The 18,286-nt window shown below is 38.0% G+C and overlaps 1 protein-coding gene across 2 annotated transcripts in view; it reads right to left on the bottom strand.

Annotated features, from left to right (window-relative positions):
- Positions 1 to 636: 636 nt before the first annotated feature.
- edc4 (enhancer of mRNA decapping 4) overlaps positions 637 to 18,286 on the bottom strand; it is a 28,291-nt gene continuing 10,641 nt past the window's right edge. For both annotated transcript variants that reach the window (XM_051869720.1, XM_051869721.1), the window contains exons 18-29: positions 17,087 to 17,580; positions 16,753 to 16,854; positions 15,094 to 15,237; positions 14,914 to 14,947; positions 14,456 to 14,636; positions 13,233 to 13,388; positions 12,944 to 13,059; positions 12,509 to 12,674; positions 12,104 to 12,290; positions 10,667 to 10,886; positions 8,774 to 8,937; positions 637 to 3,152 (exon numbers count right to left, since the gene is read on the bottom strand). In XM_051869720.1, coding sequence (XP_051725680.1) covers positions 2,969 to 3,152; positions 8,774 to 8,937; positions 10,667 to 10,886; positions 12,104 to 12,290; positions 12,509 to 12,674; positions 12,944 to 13,059; positions 13,233 to 13,388; positions 14,456 to 14,636; positions 14,914 to 14,947; positions 15,094 to 15,237; positions 16,753 to 16,854; positions 17,087 to 17,580 — 2,148 coding nt within the window. In that variant the 3' untranslated portion in view covers positions 637 to 2,968. The remainder of the gene's footprint in view (positions 3,153 to 8,773; positions 8,938 to 10,666; positions 10,887 to 12,103; positions 12,291 to 12,508; positions 12,675 to 12,943; positions 13,060 to 13,232; positions 13,389 to 14,455; positions 14,637 to 14,913; positions 14,948 to 15,093; positions 15,238 to 16,752; positions 16,855 to 17,086; positions 17,581 to 18,286) is intronic.

The following is an 18,286-nucleotide window of genomic DNA, read 5'->3' as shown; positions in this document are numbered from 1 at the left end:
TAAAGCGAATATTCAGCAATGGCGTTGACTCATGAAATTTGCACATGGTTTGTCTTAAAGCACATTAAAAACACCACATAGACATATAAACAACATTAAAAACTTGATCTTCACCTTAAATTAAAAAATTTAAATGATTTTTAAGCTTTTATCTATCTTAAATATTTAGTTATAACCTTAAACATTGGTGTTTTTCCCCTCACAATACAAATTATATTTTTTTTTTAAATATGGTTGATAATTTTAAATTCAATTTTTTACTTTATAATGTCTTTTTTCATAAATACTTACATTTTATTCATATTGAAGGTTGTAAGGAGATGCCCCTGCTTACCGCTAGAATTAAAACACTTTATTTTAGGGTCTTTTAACTAGTTGCTTATTAGCATGCATATTACTAGAATATTGGCTATTTATTAGTACTTATTAAGCACATATCAATGCTTTATTCTGCATGACCTTATTCTACATTCTTAATCCTACCCAATACCTAAATTTAACTACCTTACTATCTATTAATAGCGGTAAATTAGGAGTTTATTGAGGGAAAAGTCGTAGTTAATAGTTTATGTGTGTTCCCTATACTAAAGTGTTACCAAACAGATCTATGAAAAAGAAAACACACACAATCTTAACTGAACATTGAACAATGTCTTCCTTTTTTATTCCAAAACGTCTAGGATGAAAGAAACAAGTGTAAAATATACAACATAATTTCAAACATAAGGAACAAAAATCGAAACACAAATGGAAAAAATTACAAATAATTAAACTGTCGTACACAACCTGCAATGAAAATCTCTTGAGGGGGGAAAAAAAGGTTTGTGTAAGCCTCAAACGCTGAAGGCATTGCGTATTAGTATAGTAAGCCCAACATCATCAGACGGGTCTAAAACAGCATCGAAACCAATTACTCTCGCAATGCAACAAAACCTTAAAACTGACAAGACGTTTAACATTTCAAACTGACATAACATAAAACTGTCTATCCGATCACAGGTCATCTTTGCTGGACACTATACTATTTAAGAAAGAGAAATGAAAAGGGATTAATACGAGTTTACAGAGCTTGAACAAAATGGGGTGTTAAATTCGTAAAAACAGGTTAACTCTATTGTTTGAATACATGGCTCTCACCAGTAGCATGCAAGCATGCTGAGTTTAATATATCCTAATTAGAGCCTCAGATTTATCCTCAATTGCACAGCAGGCTCATGTCTGTTAAAGAGCTTTTTTTTTTTTTTTGCCTTTTTTTTTTTTTACATAAGAGAATAAAGCAAAAGAGGACGCATTGCCTACACCCTGTAAAAATGTCCTAATGAGCCACACAGACTGCTGCAAATGGCTATGGATATAATATGCACAGCTCTAAAAATAAAGATGACAAGGGAACGAATAATGTGTTAACACAAACACAATCAACGAGGCCGGCACTTCCTTGTTGCATTAGCATGAAACTTGTGAGGAAATAATGGCAGAAAAAATAAACTCCGATCACAGTTTACAGGACTTTTCAGTAACAAACCTGTCCATTCCAACGTCAATTACGTGTTAAAGTGAGAAAGAAAATTTGCTTGAAGATAGGCCACACCCACACCAATGTGGCGCCCATCGTGGGGTCTGAGGACATGATTACCAGTATCTGATACGCAATAGTCTGATAAGGCACTTTCTTTTTTTGTTCTTCCTCTATCAGAGAGCATGACCAAATAGTCCCTCCTAATGAATAAGTGTTGGCAATCTCAGTCTAAATCAAATACAATCAACTGACTAGAATGGAGCAGAAAATAGGCTAGTTTCAGCCACTTTCTCCAACACTTTCAGATATTTGGGGGCTACGATACAGAAAGAAACATTTTCACATTTAAACAAAAATAAGAGCCCTGTTGCACTTGCTGTAGTGTAATTTCACAGAAGAACTGAAAAGGAAAAACTTCCACAGAAGCCAGCATATAAAATTAGAAAGAAGATACATAAATGCCTGCCCTCTAGAGACTTACAGATGTACTGCAGGTTACAGACTCAAGGTTCCTTTTGAAGAAATCCTAAATAACTATGTGGTTAGCATTCCTTGGTAATATAAGCCCTCTTACATATTTTACAGGGCTCTCTTGATTGGAAAACATGGTATCAACGGTGCGGGATGATTTTGCAATAATCCAGAAGTTAAACTGTTAGAACAGAAATCTCGCTTTGACCTTTTCGTATCCTGGTAGCATTAACAAAAATTCCAGGAACATGTCTTTATGCTCCAGTTGACATGAGAAAGCAGAATGTTGGCCAAATTATTTTCAGCAAAACAGATGATTCAGATAAGGATCAGAGGCCTAAATACAACCTTTATCACGAACCAACAGGGCTAATGTTCATGAGGTGATGATAATGTCTCCATGTCTGCAGCATTTAATGGCGCTTCACCAAAAGAAACACAAAGGAATAAAGCAGAGCAGCCAGAAAACCATCCGTTCAGCAGAAACTTTGAGAATTCATGTTATAATTTCGTTCTCTCATGCTCTCCACAGTCTTGTTCCTGATTCCTTGTCAAGGATGAAAGATGGAATAAAAAAAAATAAAAAAAACCCACCATGATGTCATGGTCTCACGGTATTGAACGCACAATGAAAATAACAGCCTCCTGAACTGAAGTATCCCATGTCCTGTTCTTCATTGATGATGGTGCCGCAAACAAACTGAGGATTTTTCACATGTGCAGAGAAATTAAATCAAAAATAGCTTTAAAGGAGGGAGGAAAGGATGAGGAGATGTAGTCCAAACCCACCAATATATCTTAATTCCAAGTCTGGACTACAACTTCCAATAGAGGTTCTGAGAGAGCCAATAAGCTGCAGAGCACAGATAAAGCAATCGAACAGCAGGGTGGTATGAGGTCATGACGGCCGTCTTGAGACTGCAGGACGCTGACTAAGAGAGGGTTGTGAAGATGTCAGCTGAGCCATCCGAAGGGGTTCTAGTGATTGACCAGGCCCTGCAGCATCATCATGAGGCGCCGTGCACGCTTACTCAGAGGGCTGTGGGCGTCCTGCTGCAGGAAGTGGAAGAGCTTCTGTCGTACCTGGGTCAGCACTGCAGACATGTGGTCTCTGGTGACTGGATCTCCATGGTCCAGGTTCATCACAGCATCTTCTAGATAGCTAAACATGAATGAGAGAAAGGATGAGAGAAACGTGGAAAATTAAGTATAGGAGGATTTAAGCTTTGAATGTTTAAATATAGTTTAAAGGATTAGTTCACTTTAAAATCAAAATTACCCCAAGATTTACTCACCCTCTAGCCATCCTAGGTAGGTGTATATGACTTTCTTCTTTCTGATGAACATAATCAGAGTTATATTAATAATCACCCTAATGCTCCCAAGCTTTATAATGGCAGTGAACATAAACTACCTGTTTGAAACTCAAAAAAGTGCATCCATCCATCAAAAATGTACTCCACATGGCTCCAGGGGGGTTAATAAAGGCCTTCTGAAGCGAAACGATGCGTTTGTGTAAGAAAAATGTCCATATTTAACACGCTATGAAGTAAAATAACTAGCTTCCGCCAGATTGCCTTCTGTATTTAACTTACGAATAAAGCTGACTTTGTGTCATGGAGTATGTTTATAATGCATGGATGCACTTTTCTGAGTTTCAAACAGGTGGTTTCTGTGCACTGCCATTATAAAACTTGGGAGCATCAGGGTGATTAAAATTATAACTCTGATTGTATTCGTCTGAAAGAAGTCATATACACCTAGGATGACTTGAGGGTGAGTAAATCTTCATAATTAGTAATAGTAATTTTCATTTTAAAGTGAACTAATCCTGTAAAAAAAAAAAAAAAAAAAAAAAAAAAAAACTAACACTCCTAATGCACAAGTTTTATTTTTCATTATTCTGTTTATTTTGTACTTTATATATATATAACACGAGATGCTTATCAGTTTTGTAGCTGATTGTGAACAAATACCATTTGTTTTTCATCAGCCCTGCAAAAAAAATATGACCTATGCAGGAGTCCATTCTGTTCACTGCTTATTGCTTAATACACAAAAAAAGAGGCTGTATTGTACCAACTAGGGGACTAAATGTCGCTAGGTGGAACAAACAAATTTGCACCACTATTCAAAATAAAATCAAAGAAACCTAGCATTGTGGATTTGTTCCTTTGTCCTTTGTTCTGTGTACTTTAGTTTAGGGTCCAATTCTCACTATTGACTAGTTGCTTATTAGCATGCATATTACTAGGATATTGGCTGATTATTATTAAGCAGATATTAATGCCTTATTCTGCATGACCATATTCTACATCCCATAATCCTACCCAATACCTAAACTTAACAACTGCCTTAATAACTATTAATAAGCAGTCATTACTACTGCTACATTAGGGGTTTATTAAAGCAAAAGTCGTTAATAGTGAGAATTGGACTAAACTAAAGTGTGACCATTTTTCCTATTGTACAGAAATCGTCACGAACCATGACCCCAAAACCAAGGTACGTACCGAATCGTGACTTCTGTGAAGATATAGATTTTTTGCAAGCAACATGTATATTTTATATTATTGCTGATTTTTTGCCAGGGATCTTAAGAACATGAAATTTACAAGTTTTTTTTCCTTTCTACAGATTTTCTTGCATCACTAGAGAATGGCTTGTGGTGCTGTCAGCATTTTTTTTCCCCCCGCAGCATCAGAGAAATGAGTCAAATGGCTCAGGTGATTCGCACAAAACAACCTAGATGAGCTTCCATTCGCCTCCAAGCCTTCATGAGCAAAAACGGCACATTTCAAATTGTGTACTTCTGAACAAGTGCCTTTGAAATGAAAGGGGACTCAAAAAAGAAAAAAAAGAAGCAAAATTGCTTTCTCCGGGCATTTTAAGAGCTCACTGGCTTACAAAAAAACCCCCAAAAAACCTGCTAACATCATCGCAACCATCATGAAGGAGCAAATGTTTTCTCATATATCAGGCTTTGATTCAACTGGAGGCACCGTTTACATCATTTATTTTATCAAAGTGTTTTTGCAGGAAGGCTAAGTTCCTTTAATCTCTCCTGTTACGATCACCAGTTTGCTTTGAAGCCAAATCTCATTAATATTGGAAGCACTTTGCACTGGGCCAGACCTCTAACAATGTATTAATATTAAATTCAAAAAGTGCAAGAGGTCTAAGTTTTCATAGCTGAATTTTCAGCAGCCATTAGTCCAGTCTTCAGTGTCCTTCAGAAATCATTTTAATATGCTGATTTGGTGCTGAAGAAACATTTGCTCAAGAATCCTTTTATTTGAGGCTTCTTTGATAAAATTTCAAAAGAAAAACATTTATTTGAAATACAAATCTAATGTAAAATTATAAATGCCTTTGTCACTTTTCATCAATTTAATGCATCCTTGCTGAATAAAAATATTAATTGCTTTTTAAAACCTCAAACATTTGAATGACAGCGTATGTAGCCAGCACTAGTCATTCATTCCAGTCCTCAAACACAAATCTGGCGTTTTTTTGACAGCTGTACTAACAGAACATGTTTGTTATTTCTTTAAGCTATTCTAGGGTAAAGCTTTTTTGGTCTTCTCTCCAGGCTGCTTGTTTTTTTTTTATTATTATTATAAAGTCCATCAAGGATTAGTAAAACGCCACCTGTCTGGAAAACTATGTGGGAAATCTCTCCATCTGTCTTTTAAAATTAATAGACATTGCTGTATGATACCACCAGAGACTTGAGCGGCATGTTGCACAGAGGTCATCTTAATTACCTTACAAGCGATCATTAAGTTAAAGCTTCTGATTTAAAAAAAAAAAAAAAGACAAAAAAAAAAAAGGAAATGTAATACAATGACCTTAATATCCCCAGGACTTTGCATTGTAGTCCTGTCCAGATGGCTAAGCTTTCATGCCTCATGGCAGTTTGCTCTATTTTCACATGTGTAGGCCCTGTTCCAAATCATTTAAGCCCACAGTACTGTTATCTCAACTATAATCTATTGGCCCAGAGAGAAATTACATTCCCGGTGCAAAGAAATCACTGTTTACATCTTGTATTCTGCTAACCTTTATTTGCAAAGGTTATAGCTAAAGTGTTAAACTCAGAGCATGACACATAGGGCTTGGCAATATGATAGAACACACTGTGTGAAGCTAAAAACAAGTCAACCGGTTGAGATTTTGCTGTACTGTTTGCAGCACAAAAAATACACAGGCCTGGAACACCAATCCAAAAATAATTAAAAGCCAGAACCATCCACTTTATTATTCGTTTTACTGTTCAGTTTGTTGTTTTTTTTTTTTTTTAACTCAAGTGTTACATAATGTGAAGCAGCTGTTGTGCTAATGTCAGACTTGCTTTTCAGTATCACGTGCCATTAGCGCCACATTACACAGTGTTCAGGTATATATATATATATATATATATATATATATATATATATATATATATATAAAAAAATAATAACAAAAAAAAAGCACATTTGAATTTTTAAAAATATGCCTCAAGACCCCTGCTCGTTACATTTCGTTACACTCGGCTAGCTGTTATTTAATGCAAAAAAATGTGTCTTATGTACGGTACGCCCAACATGGAATTAAGGTGTAGTGTGTGAATATTAATTGGGTTATGATAGTGTTGTCTGGTAGCTATCAGGAATGTCCAATCATGAATATTCATGAACCAGGGCTGGATTAGCGCATACAACAACATGTTCCTTTCAGGCAATAAGTTAGGCCTACTGGGTGAAAAAAAAGATAAAGATATATATATAAATTTAATTATATTTTAATAGTATACACTACCTGTCAAAAGTTTGGAACAATATTTTATAATTATTATTGTTAAATTTTTTTTACGTTTTTGAAGTCTCTTATGCTCACCGCATTTATTTAATAGAAAAATACAGTAAAAACACTAATATTATTACAATTTAAAATAACAGTTTTCTATTTTTACATTTTAAAATATAATTTATTCCTGTGATGGCAAAGCTGAATTTTCAGCATAATTACTCCAGTCTTCAGTGTCACATGATCCTTCAGAAATCATTCTAATATACTGATTTGGTGCTCAAGTAACATATTATATATTGTTAATGTTATTCATAAAAGGAAAGTCTCATAATTAAATGCATATGAAAATCAAACTTAAAGCTGCGGTCCGTAAGTTTTGCCTCTTTGTCGCCATCTCTGATTGAAACCTGCAATTGCAGTTATTTGCGGAATTATCTTTTCGTGGGTTGTGCATTGGCATGGATGAATTTAATGTTTGCTGACAGTCACCACATCGGTGTGGATACTATACTTTGGAATCACAGATACTACGTCTTGGAAGTATGATCAAAGTAAGAATTTTCACCAGAAAATTTTATCTGAAGTAAGTAACATGCCTGCCACTTTTGTTCTGACCAACTGAGAAAAAAAGCATTACATTAAATCGCGCTACCAATTGTGATTAAATCTAACAATCGCTTAACTCGGATCACGTCAAACTGTGCAAATTATTATTATTGTTATACTTTGTTCTCAAATTGTTAATGTTAACAACATCAGCATTGCGTGACTATGTATATTAAGTGTGTATTAGCGTTACCTGTAGATTTCAATTTCTGTAGCCACTCCGCAGTCTGAAGTCTTTTGCTTTTGACTACGGGCGAATCTCCAGTTGTCACTGATGACTGTCATTCGTACCTTTCTGGATTACAGTCCAGAAGTTTAATTATTGCAGTTGCTGTGAGAAAAGGCTATAAATGATCTGCCGCTGGCAGCATCCTCACATGCCATATAGCCTTCTAGCTAGGACTCCTTTATGTAAACAGACGTGATGTAATGACGCAAAGACGAATGGCGACATGCTCCAATTTCCTGCAGAAACCTACCAGTACCACCCGAATTATAAAACATTATTACAAGCTTACGTTGTGAATCGTGCTAAGGTAGGAATATAGTTTTGAACGCTGGCTGGTTATATAGTTGCTTAAATTGATTTTGGATCATTTTTAACCAAAAAAAAAAAAAAAAAGTTACAGACTGCAGCATTAAATTTCTTTCATTAATTATTTGAATATGAAGGTGTCCAATGGTTTCTGTCATAAACAAAAGCATATACTTCTGAAAATATTATTTCAGGAACTATGTAAAGATATAAATCTATATAAAACCTAAAGCGTCTTATAAAACTTTTGTCTTCCTGCTTAAAATAACATCCTGTCCAAGCAGAAAACGGACACAGACTTACAGATGGTAATGTCTATGCACATATGGACAGCATGAAACACTAGTATTTTAGAGTGCAATTCAGAGATAGGACTGGCAGACAGAGCAGTTTATTGCAGTAAAGGGACTTGGCAGCACACAGGCAGAGCATTACTCTGTGATTCACAGGAGTTAGTCCTTTTCCCCCAGCAGAGAACGGTAACGCAGCCCAGACTGTAGAGCACTTTAATAACTGCAGCCCAATGCAGCACTGCCACAGAAGCGGATGTCCCCTTCACCACAAGGTCATCCACAGAGGAATTAAAGAGGAGAAAGTGACGATGTCTCGAGTCTTAAAGCATTAATGTACTGTGATATGAAACCGCATTTTGCCCTTGATCACGTACGACATAGAAGACTATAAATAAATACTTAAGTGTTTAATCATTAAAAGCACAGTGCTCTGCATGCTTTTGCATACTCATTGAAACTGCGAAGGGGTGTGCTGAAGGAATAACTTCTATATAAAGGACATTTTGAGATGAGTATAGAGCATGACTGCACTGACTGATGGAGCTGAAGGGAACAAACCTGATCTTGAGTTCTGTGCGTGAGCTCAGGTTGGTGGAGAGCTGTTGGATGAGAGACAGGAGGACGGCCTGATGGAGTGGACAGGGCTGCTGGCTGAACACTTGCTGAGAGTCAATGGTCTCGCACACGTACAGCACCAGATTCAGGTCTGCTGCGGATAAAGCCTGCATGAAAAAACAAAAAAAAAAAAAAAACAACACAGCAAGCAGTCAGGAAAAAACCTGGAGAGGACTAATACAATACTGTGTTATTGTGAAAGATGATCACATATATAGAAAGATGATAGTAAAAGGTCACATCTCATGCCATGTCACCTGTGGAAATAAGTATTTAGTTGTTAGGGTTCAATTTCACCTAATTATGGCGATTCTCTACAACCACTAAATTGACCGAAAATGCAAATTGATGTAATAAATTAACAAGTGATGAATACAAATCAAGAGTATACTTAATAATAACAGTTACTGCAGTCTGACTGTCAGCACTTATGCTAAGACGTCTCCTCCCAAAAGCTTAATTAGGCTATTAGTGATTTGCATTATTTAATTTGAACAAAAACCCTACAGAGGGTAACCAAAAATGCTACTGATTCCTCCATAGAGAAGTGTTTGTAAAGAAGCTTTGTAAATGTTCCCTTAAATGCTGACATTTCACAAAATGCAAACAGTTACAGTGTGGCACACTTTTATTGCAGCAGCATATGGCTCAATGCAGTGGTTCTCAACCTTTTTGACTTAAAGAGAATTAAAGATTAAATTAATTTATTTTCTTTAAAATTCTTAAGTTTTTTTTTTTTTTTTTTTCCCCCAACAAAAATAATAGGGGAAAAGGGGGAAATAATTTCAGTTTACATCTTCATGCATTTATCATTTTAATTACATTTTTATATAATTAAGTCATCCTTTGGCCCCCTTGAAAGCTTGGTTGAGAACCACTGGCTTAAAGGGATAGTTTACCCAAAAATCTAAATCATCCCATGATTTACTCCACCTCAAGCCATCCTAGGCTTCTTTCAGACGAACACAATCGGAGATATATTTAAAAATATCCTGGCTCTTCCAAGCTTTATAATGGTAGTGAATGGGGGTGAGATTTTCAAGCCCAAAAAATGCATCCATCACAAAAATAATCCATATGGCTCCAGGAGGTTAATAAAGGACTTCTGAAGTGAAGTGATGGGTTTTTGTAAGAAAAATATCCATATTTAAAACTTAACTATAATAACTACCTTCCGGCAGACGTCCATACGCATTGATTTGCGGTGGAAGAGTAACCCCTGACCCGACGCATGACGCACACTGAAGCGCAGAGGATAGAGCAAAACAAAACACCGGTCACAAATTAGAAGTCTTAAACCAGAAATTTTATAGAGAAACGTCGGAGGATTTCGATATAAGAGAAGAGGAGCTTGAGTTTGTTGCCTAGCCCTATTTGTTTGAACTGTGAGAGGCGTCTAAGCTTACGCTACTCCTACATCCTGCGTCATACATCGTGTCAGGAGTTACTCTTGTGGTGCAAGTTCATTTGCACAGTATGCATACAGTCGTCTACCGGAAGCTGGTTATTTTAGTTTATAAAGTTAAAGAGCCAGAATATATCTCAGATTGTGTTCGTCTGAAAAAAGATAGTCATATACACCTAGGATGGCTAGAGGGTGAGTAAATCATGGGATAATTTTCATTTTTGGGTGAACTATCCCTTTAATGCATGTTTAAAAAAAAAAAAAAAAAAAAAGTATGTTAAAAGGGTTACTGACATGACATAGCAGTTTATCTAATCATTGCACCCCTAATAACCATAAAAAGCCCATAAAATATGATCACAGAAGAATGATACAGACTGAACTGAGAGAAATATCACACATATGTATGCGTCTAGCGATCAGTAACCAACCTGTTGGAAGGCCTCATTGAGCTGGCCCTGCTGTAGTAACTGCAGTATGCTGGCCTGCTGGGCCTGGTAGTCCAGATGTGTGGAGGGGACGGGCGTTCCTGCAGCCGAGCGCATGGCCTGCATGATGCTGGAAGTGACGGCTGCCTGCTGCTCCTTCATGGCCAGACTCACTTCTCCCTTCACTATGCGTTGCACCTGCGTCAGGATTGAGTCTTGCAGACTGCAGAGAGGATAGACACATTTAGACTATGCCAACAATATAAAAAAGACAGGATTTAACTCCCTGTAATATTTAACAATTTAAAGGAGTGTGTTCAATAACATGTGTCACTATTGAATATTGCTGTGGTATCAAAATGGGTATCAAAATGGGTAGTGCAAATACTTAAGAGTCTATTACTGGATCATTATTGCAGTGATTATTGCTTCTAGCATGTTATATGTTTGGCAACAGTTCTTCTAATCCTAAATGATGGAGTGTGTATCTTTTCATTTCTTAAACAACCATGTAGGAAGACGTATCATGGCCATATTCCAGGAAGACAATGTCAAGATTCATCAGATTCTCAAATTATGAAAGAATGGCTGGGAGGGAGCATGAAGAATCATTTTCACACATGAATTGGCACCTCTGAGTCCAGACCTTAAATTCATTGAAAGTCTTTGGGATGTGCTGGAGTAAACTTTACAGAGTGCTCACCTCTTGCATTGTAAATACAAGATCTTGACCAAAACTTTGATGCACCTCTCAAAGGAAATAACATTTTTTTTACATCAAGAGGTACATCAATTTTTGGTCAAGATCTTGTATTGACAATGCAAGAGGTGAGCACTCTGTAAAGTTTACTCCAGCACATACCAAAGACATTTAATGAATTTAAAGAATATATACACACACACACTTCTTGGTTATGGATAGTGAATACAGTGAAATGTTTGCTTGATTGTAACTTAACACCATTTTTTTTTTTCCCAGTACTGGTTTAGGCTACTGAAATTTTGGTATAGTGAATACCAGAATGCTGTGTAAACCTCAAGGTAACAAACTAATTAGTGACAAAATACAAATTATCTTTGTATTTTCGTTTCAAACGCCACATGGATTTAATCCCTCCAACTTGAATTTTAATACTACATAGTCTTAATTGCATTTATGTGAGAGGAAAACAAACCAGCTTTATTGACAAAAATTAAACCCAGGATTAGGCAGAGTGCCATGCATACCAATCCATTTGCAAGGTACTCAATGCAGAGCTCAAAAAAAAAAAAAAAAAAAAAGCTTTCTCTGCATGAACTCTCAAATCAATCTATTACTCTATTCATGCAATAAAGTTATCCATAAGGGAAGGCATACAAGGGGAAAGAGAATTCCTTATATTGATTTTTGACAAATATTGGATAGGCTTTGTGCTGCATGCATGTGATGGTAAGCCTTACTTTCCCACAATCATGTGGAGCTGATGCTGAACGTCAGAGCACACGCTGGTCGTCACAGTGGTGGCCAGCTGGTCTTGAGAATTCTGGAGCGTGTCAATCATCTGTTGCAGCTGGCCAATCACGGGATCCCGTGCATCCTGGTCCCGCTGTTTCCTGTTCTTGATGTGTGTCTCCAGCTGTTGGATGTCTGCAGGAGAATGTAAAGTCATTATATATTTAGTCATCAACGCAAGAGAGTTGTATTAATTAGCTGGTGCTACAGACACAAGATGTGTAAAACAGACCTAAAAGCATGCAAAAAACTGCCAGATTCATTAATATGCCCTATGCTTATTTTTTTATTACTGTACAAATGCAGAAATAAAATGTCACATTGGCAGCGAAGTCTATTGTGATGGTTCTTACACTCATGGGTTCCTTGTTTGAAGCTGTCATTGATTTGCTGAAACATGGACTGGCAGCCTCTCTCAAACACGGGAAGCACAATGCTTTGGAAGGTCTCTTTGTATGCTGCCTGAATGGGGCCCTGCATGGCCTCGGCAGCAGCACGACCAATGGCATCTGTAGTGTTCTGTGAATGGAAGAATAGGACAAAAAGTTAGAAGAGTTTTCCCCAGTTTGTGCCTGACTCGTGATGAATTATTCAGCGCTACACTGGTGCATAGAAGTTGGTGCACTTCTTTTGAACTGCTCAGTTTGTAGTATGTCTTTCACAGAAACATTCTTTCCAGCTAGAAATGTTTTTAACCCAGCCTTTGGAAAATAATACCTAACAAATGTCAAGTTTGGGGAAAAAAAAACTATTCAAAAGTGCTCATTCTCAAATATTAAGCCACTGACCTTGGACTTAACAACTTTGGTGACATTTTCCTTCAGTGCTCCTTCCACTGCGGTTAACTTGGCAGCGATGGTGCTGCTCATCTGGCCGGTAATAGGTTCTAGACTCTTCGATATGGCTGCATAGAAGAAAAAGGTCACCTAAAGCTCTACATAAACCTTAAAAGTCAATAAAAGACATCTTTCCAAACATTTTACAGGGACAAACAAGAGCAGAATGTTCTTTGCTGTATTGAACGCTGACAGAAAAAAAGTACAGTTGAGCTCTTGAGTTCAGCACATCAGCACTCACACTGTGGGACGATCTTCTTCATTTCTTCACGCAAAACTTTGTCAAGCCGGTTGCACAGACTATTGTTCAGAGTCTGGACAAGCTGCTGAACCAGCTGGTCCTGGAGCTGTTGGTTCCGGCTTTGTCCCTCAGCCAGAATTCGCTCCATTCTTCTCTCTGTGTCATCACTAGTTAAAGTTAACAACAAACTGTATGGGCCTGACCAATCAAAAGTGATTATTCTTTAGTGTGTATAGGCATATGAATAAACAAGAACATGCATTAGAGAACAATTATATTAACATTGGCTTTCTTGCTTTTTTCTTGTGATAGTGGGTTTAGTCAATTTACTCACCCCCACGCCAGCTGTTCACGTCTTTCTTTCTTCAGTCGAAAAGAAGTTAAGGTTTTTGAGGAAAACATTCCAGGATTTTTCTCCATATAGTGGACTTCAACAGGGTTCAACGGGTTGAAGGTCCAAACTGCTGTTTCAATGCAGCTTCAAAGGGCTCTACATGATCCCAGCCGAAGAATAATTGTCTTATCTAGCGAAACAATCGGTATTTTTCAAAAAAATAAAATAAAATTGTATATACTCTTTAACCACAGATGCTCAAATGTGGAGGAGGAGGACCGTTCAAAAGTTGTTGTATGTTGAATGACACATATTTATATGCCTTTGTGTTAGTTTATTTTTCAAAATGGTCCTTTCGTGTGCATATCCTGGATGTTTAAATGTTTTGAAACACTAGGTCGGTGCTTCCGCCTACGTCACGCATGACCTTTTTTTAACGTGATTACGTAATGTGTGGCGCGTGGCAGAGCAAGTGCAAATTTTTTTTAGAAAATGACCGATCGTTTCGCTAGAGAAGACCCTTATTCCTCAGCTGGGATCATGTAGAGCCCTTTGAAGCTGCACTGAAACTGCAGTTTGGACTTTCAACCCGCTAAACACCATTGAAGTCCACTCTATGGAGAAAAATCCTGGAATGTTTTCCCTCAAAAGCCTTAACTTCTTTTCGACTGAAGAAAGACAGACATGTACATCTTGGATGACATGGGGGTGAGTAAATTATCAGGAAGTTTTAATTCTGAAGTGAACTAATCCTTTAAGAAACAAAGCTCAATCTTGATTTCACACTGTCAAAAAATGCTAAAGGTGACGACACTGATGTTCGCTCTTTCTCTTGCTCATTTGTGTTTGCTCTAATCTTGAATCTAGTCTCCCCCTAGTGGAAGGATACGTTCTTGCTCCTGCTGAGCCAACATGGAGTGCTCAATGTGAGCCATGATGGAGCTTTGTATGGCATCCATGTGGCTCGTAACTCTCTGCAGAAGGTCCAGCTGGTTCTGTCTCAGCTCTGCTAACTCCCTCTGCTGGCTCCGCAACATCTGCAGGAGCTCATCCTGCACCTCTGTGCTCATCTGGGGACACAACCGCAAATTCATTCCTTACACATGAAACTCAAGCATCCCTGACATCAGCACAGTTGCAAGAGTCTTAACAGTCACAACAGAACATTCATACTACAGAGATTGCCATGTTATTGATGTTGTCTCCATTGCATTAATGTTTTATTTATATAATGAATCACACTGACTGAGCAGAAAACAAGCCTTCATGCATTTTGAGTGTGTTTACACAATAAAAAAAACCTATAAAATGCATTCAGATTGTGATGCAGGGGATCAACAGACTTACCTGGTTCTCAAGCTGTCTAGACTGGGAGGACTCTCTGAGAAGGGAGAAAAACAAAGATGATCTAATCAGTCACACAATCAGATTATATGGCTGAAGGGGCTCACCACTCAATCCCACATTAAACAATATTTAACATTAATATCAGGAAGATTTCCATAGTAAGGAGGGCCGCTCACTCACCCTTCATCTTTCTTGCTCTTCCTCTTGAGCTTAGGGGAGCTGCGGGGTGATGTTTTCCAGTCCTTAACAGGAAGTCTGTGCGAGGAGCGGGGGCCACAGTTCCCCGAGGAGGAGGCGAGACTGGCAACCTCATCATCATGATCACTGTCAATCACAGCAGGAAAAAAAATAAGTGAAAAAGACAAGAGATCAGCAAAATTGTTCTCAAGGTATTGAAGGTTTTTTAAAAAAAGTTGATTCCCCGTAGGTTTGAGATTTAGCGTGCTCAATATCAACCTTTCTCCCTTGTGACAACTAACCTATGGATGAATGATGCATGTACTCAATTTCCAGTGAAAACCATCCCGTCAGATCTAAAATATAAACACTTATAATCGCCTTACTATAGTGATTCAGGGTAAGACAACAACACATTTTGGGAGGAGGATTGTTGATGTATTGACTTTTTTTTATTTGTTAATTTTGAACAAACAAAAAAAAGTTACATAATGTAGCTTTAAAATGTCAACAAAAAATGACTAAAGCCGCGTTTCCACCTAAATTACCCGGGACAATCTGTCCCAGGAACTTTTTTCCCCCAGACCTGTTGCTGTCTGAGTTTCCATCTCAATCTAAAGTACTGTGAAGATTAGACAAATTAGTCTGGTGACGTAGGACTGCGCACGACTTTCCAGTTCCCGCTGGATTTTGTCCTCTGCATATAAGCTTAATAAAGCCTGAACCTCGTAGTCAGTCCATTGGTCATATTTTTTTAAACTCCATTGTTGTTTCGAATAGCAAACAACTCTTACTGCACGCACCGCAACAGACTTTTAAAAATGGTGGTTGAAATAAAATGCTGCATGGAGTCAACCAATCAGCATGTTCAGCGCCCAAGTCCCACCGTCGAAAGTTCCTGAACTTTGAAAAAGTACTACCTCATGAGCAGGGACTGTCTAAGGGGGAAATTTTTACCCGGAACTTCATTTAGACCCTGGTCCCTGTGGTCGAACACACCGAGCACTACCCCAAAGTCCCTAGCTCCTGTGGACAGTTTCTGCGGTGGAAACACGGTTTAAGGAAGCACCAAAACCATTTTGGTGGCTTAATTTGAAGAATATCCTACATATCCCACATGATAGGATTTGTATTACAGAAATCTGTTTAGTAACCATGGAGATTTCAGTGCAGAACTCATTTAGAACACTAAACAGGAAGTTTTTGTAATACCACTCCTACAGGGAAAAAAAAAAAAAAAAAAAAAACACCACTCAACAGTCGTGACAGGTTTTCTTTAGCAGACGGTTTGCATGCCCTTGGTTTAAACTGCTCACATCACTGTTTTCAGCGAAGGTCAGACTATTATTCTGACAATTTGACTGAAACCATGTAATGTTGCAGTTCCAGCCAACTGGTGAGACATTTATTTCACAGCTGGCGTTAATGTTAATATTATGTGGCCACACACACCTCATAATACTCCCATTAAACAACTTAATTCATGAATTTTAGAGCTTCCTAAAGTGCTTGCACGACAAGCTAATGTAAAGTAAAGATGGATAGACAGCAGGAACTGAGCAAATTATTATTAAAAATGAAAAATGAGTATAATAATGGAATCTGAGCTACAGAGGAAGCTCAGACACCTGGATAGGCGATACTCCAGAATGTAAAGTTTACCTCTGCTCTGCACTTGCATCTTGACTGTCGTTCTGAGTCAGGTGATAGGTGCGTCTGTGGTAGGGAGAAGAAATGTGCCTGTCCTTTATTTCCTCCCTAGAGCTGGAAATAAACAGTCAAAACAGAGATATCAAATGCTTTAGCCTTATATCTTCAAATATTATCACAGATTTCTCAAAATTCATCATAAAACTCTGAGAAAAATACTAAAAATTAATATTAAATAAAATATAATTTGTATATAAATTTTTCATCTTTGATTTATGTTGATATGTTTATTAAATTATCTTACAGTATATATATATATATAATTTTTTAGAGAACAGCAACTCACCAGTCTCCCAAACCATTGTCTCTCAGGCTGTTGCGAGTCTCTCGTGTGATATCGGGTGCTGCCGGCCATGCATGGTTCACACTGCTGTCAGAACAAGAACCCCCAGCTGCTACAGCATTCTCCTGTGACAGAGCCGTCTCCAGTAGGGAGGGTGTGTTATTGAGTCTCTGTTCTCCATCCACAGATGCTGCACCCAATTCGAGAGGCAGCAAACTGTGCTCAGCACTGCTCCGGGCTCTCGGAGACAGCAGGTGGAGGACCGATGCGGCTGACGCCATGCTGTCAGAATGCAGGACGGGGACTGAATCAGCAGCGGCACTGGCCAGTCCCCTCTGCAGGGTCTCCGAGGCGATCTCGGGAATGTCCTGGGACATTGCCGTAGAAGCAGAGGAAATGACATCCGGAGAGCGAGCTCTGGTCGGAGAGGCTTGAGGGACAACCATGGGCTCTATGGACTGGAGATCCAGGGAGAGAGGAGGATTTGGAGAGGAAACCTGCAGAGGAGGAGATGGGAAATAAGGAAGGGGAAGTCTGTGAGAATAGGGAGCAGCTTCGCAGAGCAGAGAGGCCTCTCGCAGAAGGGACGGAGAAAGCACCAGTGGGGGAGAGAAACCCTAACCGGATGGGGATTTTAAATGGAAGAGTGGATGGAGGGATGCCAGATAAACAGAAGAATTGTTAAATGAGTTTTTCCATTTAAATCAGATCTTTAGGACTGACAGCCTGAGCTGACATTTTGTGAGGGCCGAAATCTGATCTGATTTGTTCAGATGGATAGTCGATATGGATATTGCCCATGCTACTTCTACAGTAATGACATAAGCATTTATATTACCATTAAAGTGAAGGGTCAAATTAAGAAATTAACATGTATTAAAACTGATCAAAAATGACAGTAAAGATTCGCATTTCTAATAAATGCTGTCATTTTGAACTTTCTATTGATTAAAGAATCCTGAAAAAACGTATCACGGTTTCCACAAAAACATTAGGCAGCACAACCGTTTTCAACATTGATAATAATAAGAAATGTTTCTTGAGCAGCAGATCAGCATATTAGAATGCTTTCTGAAAGATCGTGCGACACTGAAGACTGGAGCACTGATGCTAAAAATCACATGTTAATTTTTGTTATAATTTTCTTGTCACTTTTGATCGATTTAATGCATCCTTGCTAAATAAAAGTATTAATTTCTTTCA

Source organism: Ctenopharyngodon idella, chromosome 18, assembly GCF_019924925.1.
Source record: "Ctenopharyngodon idella isolate HZGC_01 chromosome 18, HZGC01, whole genome shotgun sequence".
Taxonomy (NCBI): domain Eukaryota; kingdom Metazoa; phylum Chordata; class Actinopteri; order Cypriniformes; family Xenocyprididae; genus Ctenopharyngodon; species Ctenopharyngodon idella.
This window is presented reverse-complemented; position numbering and strand designations above follow the sequence as displayed.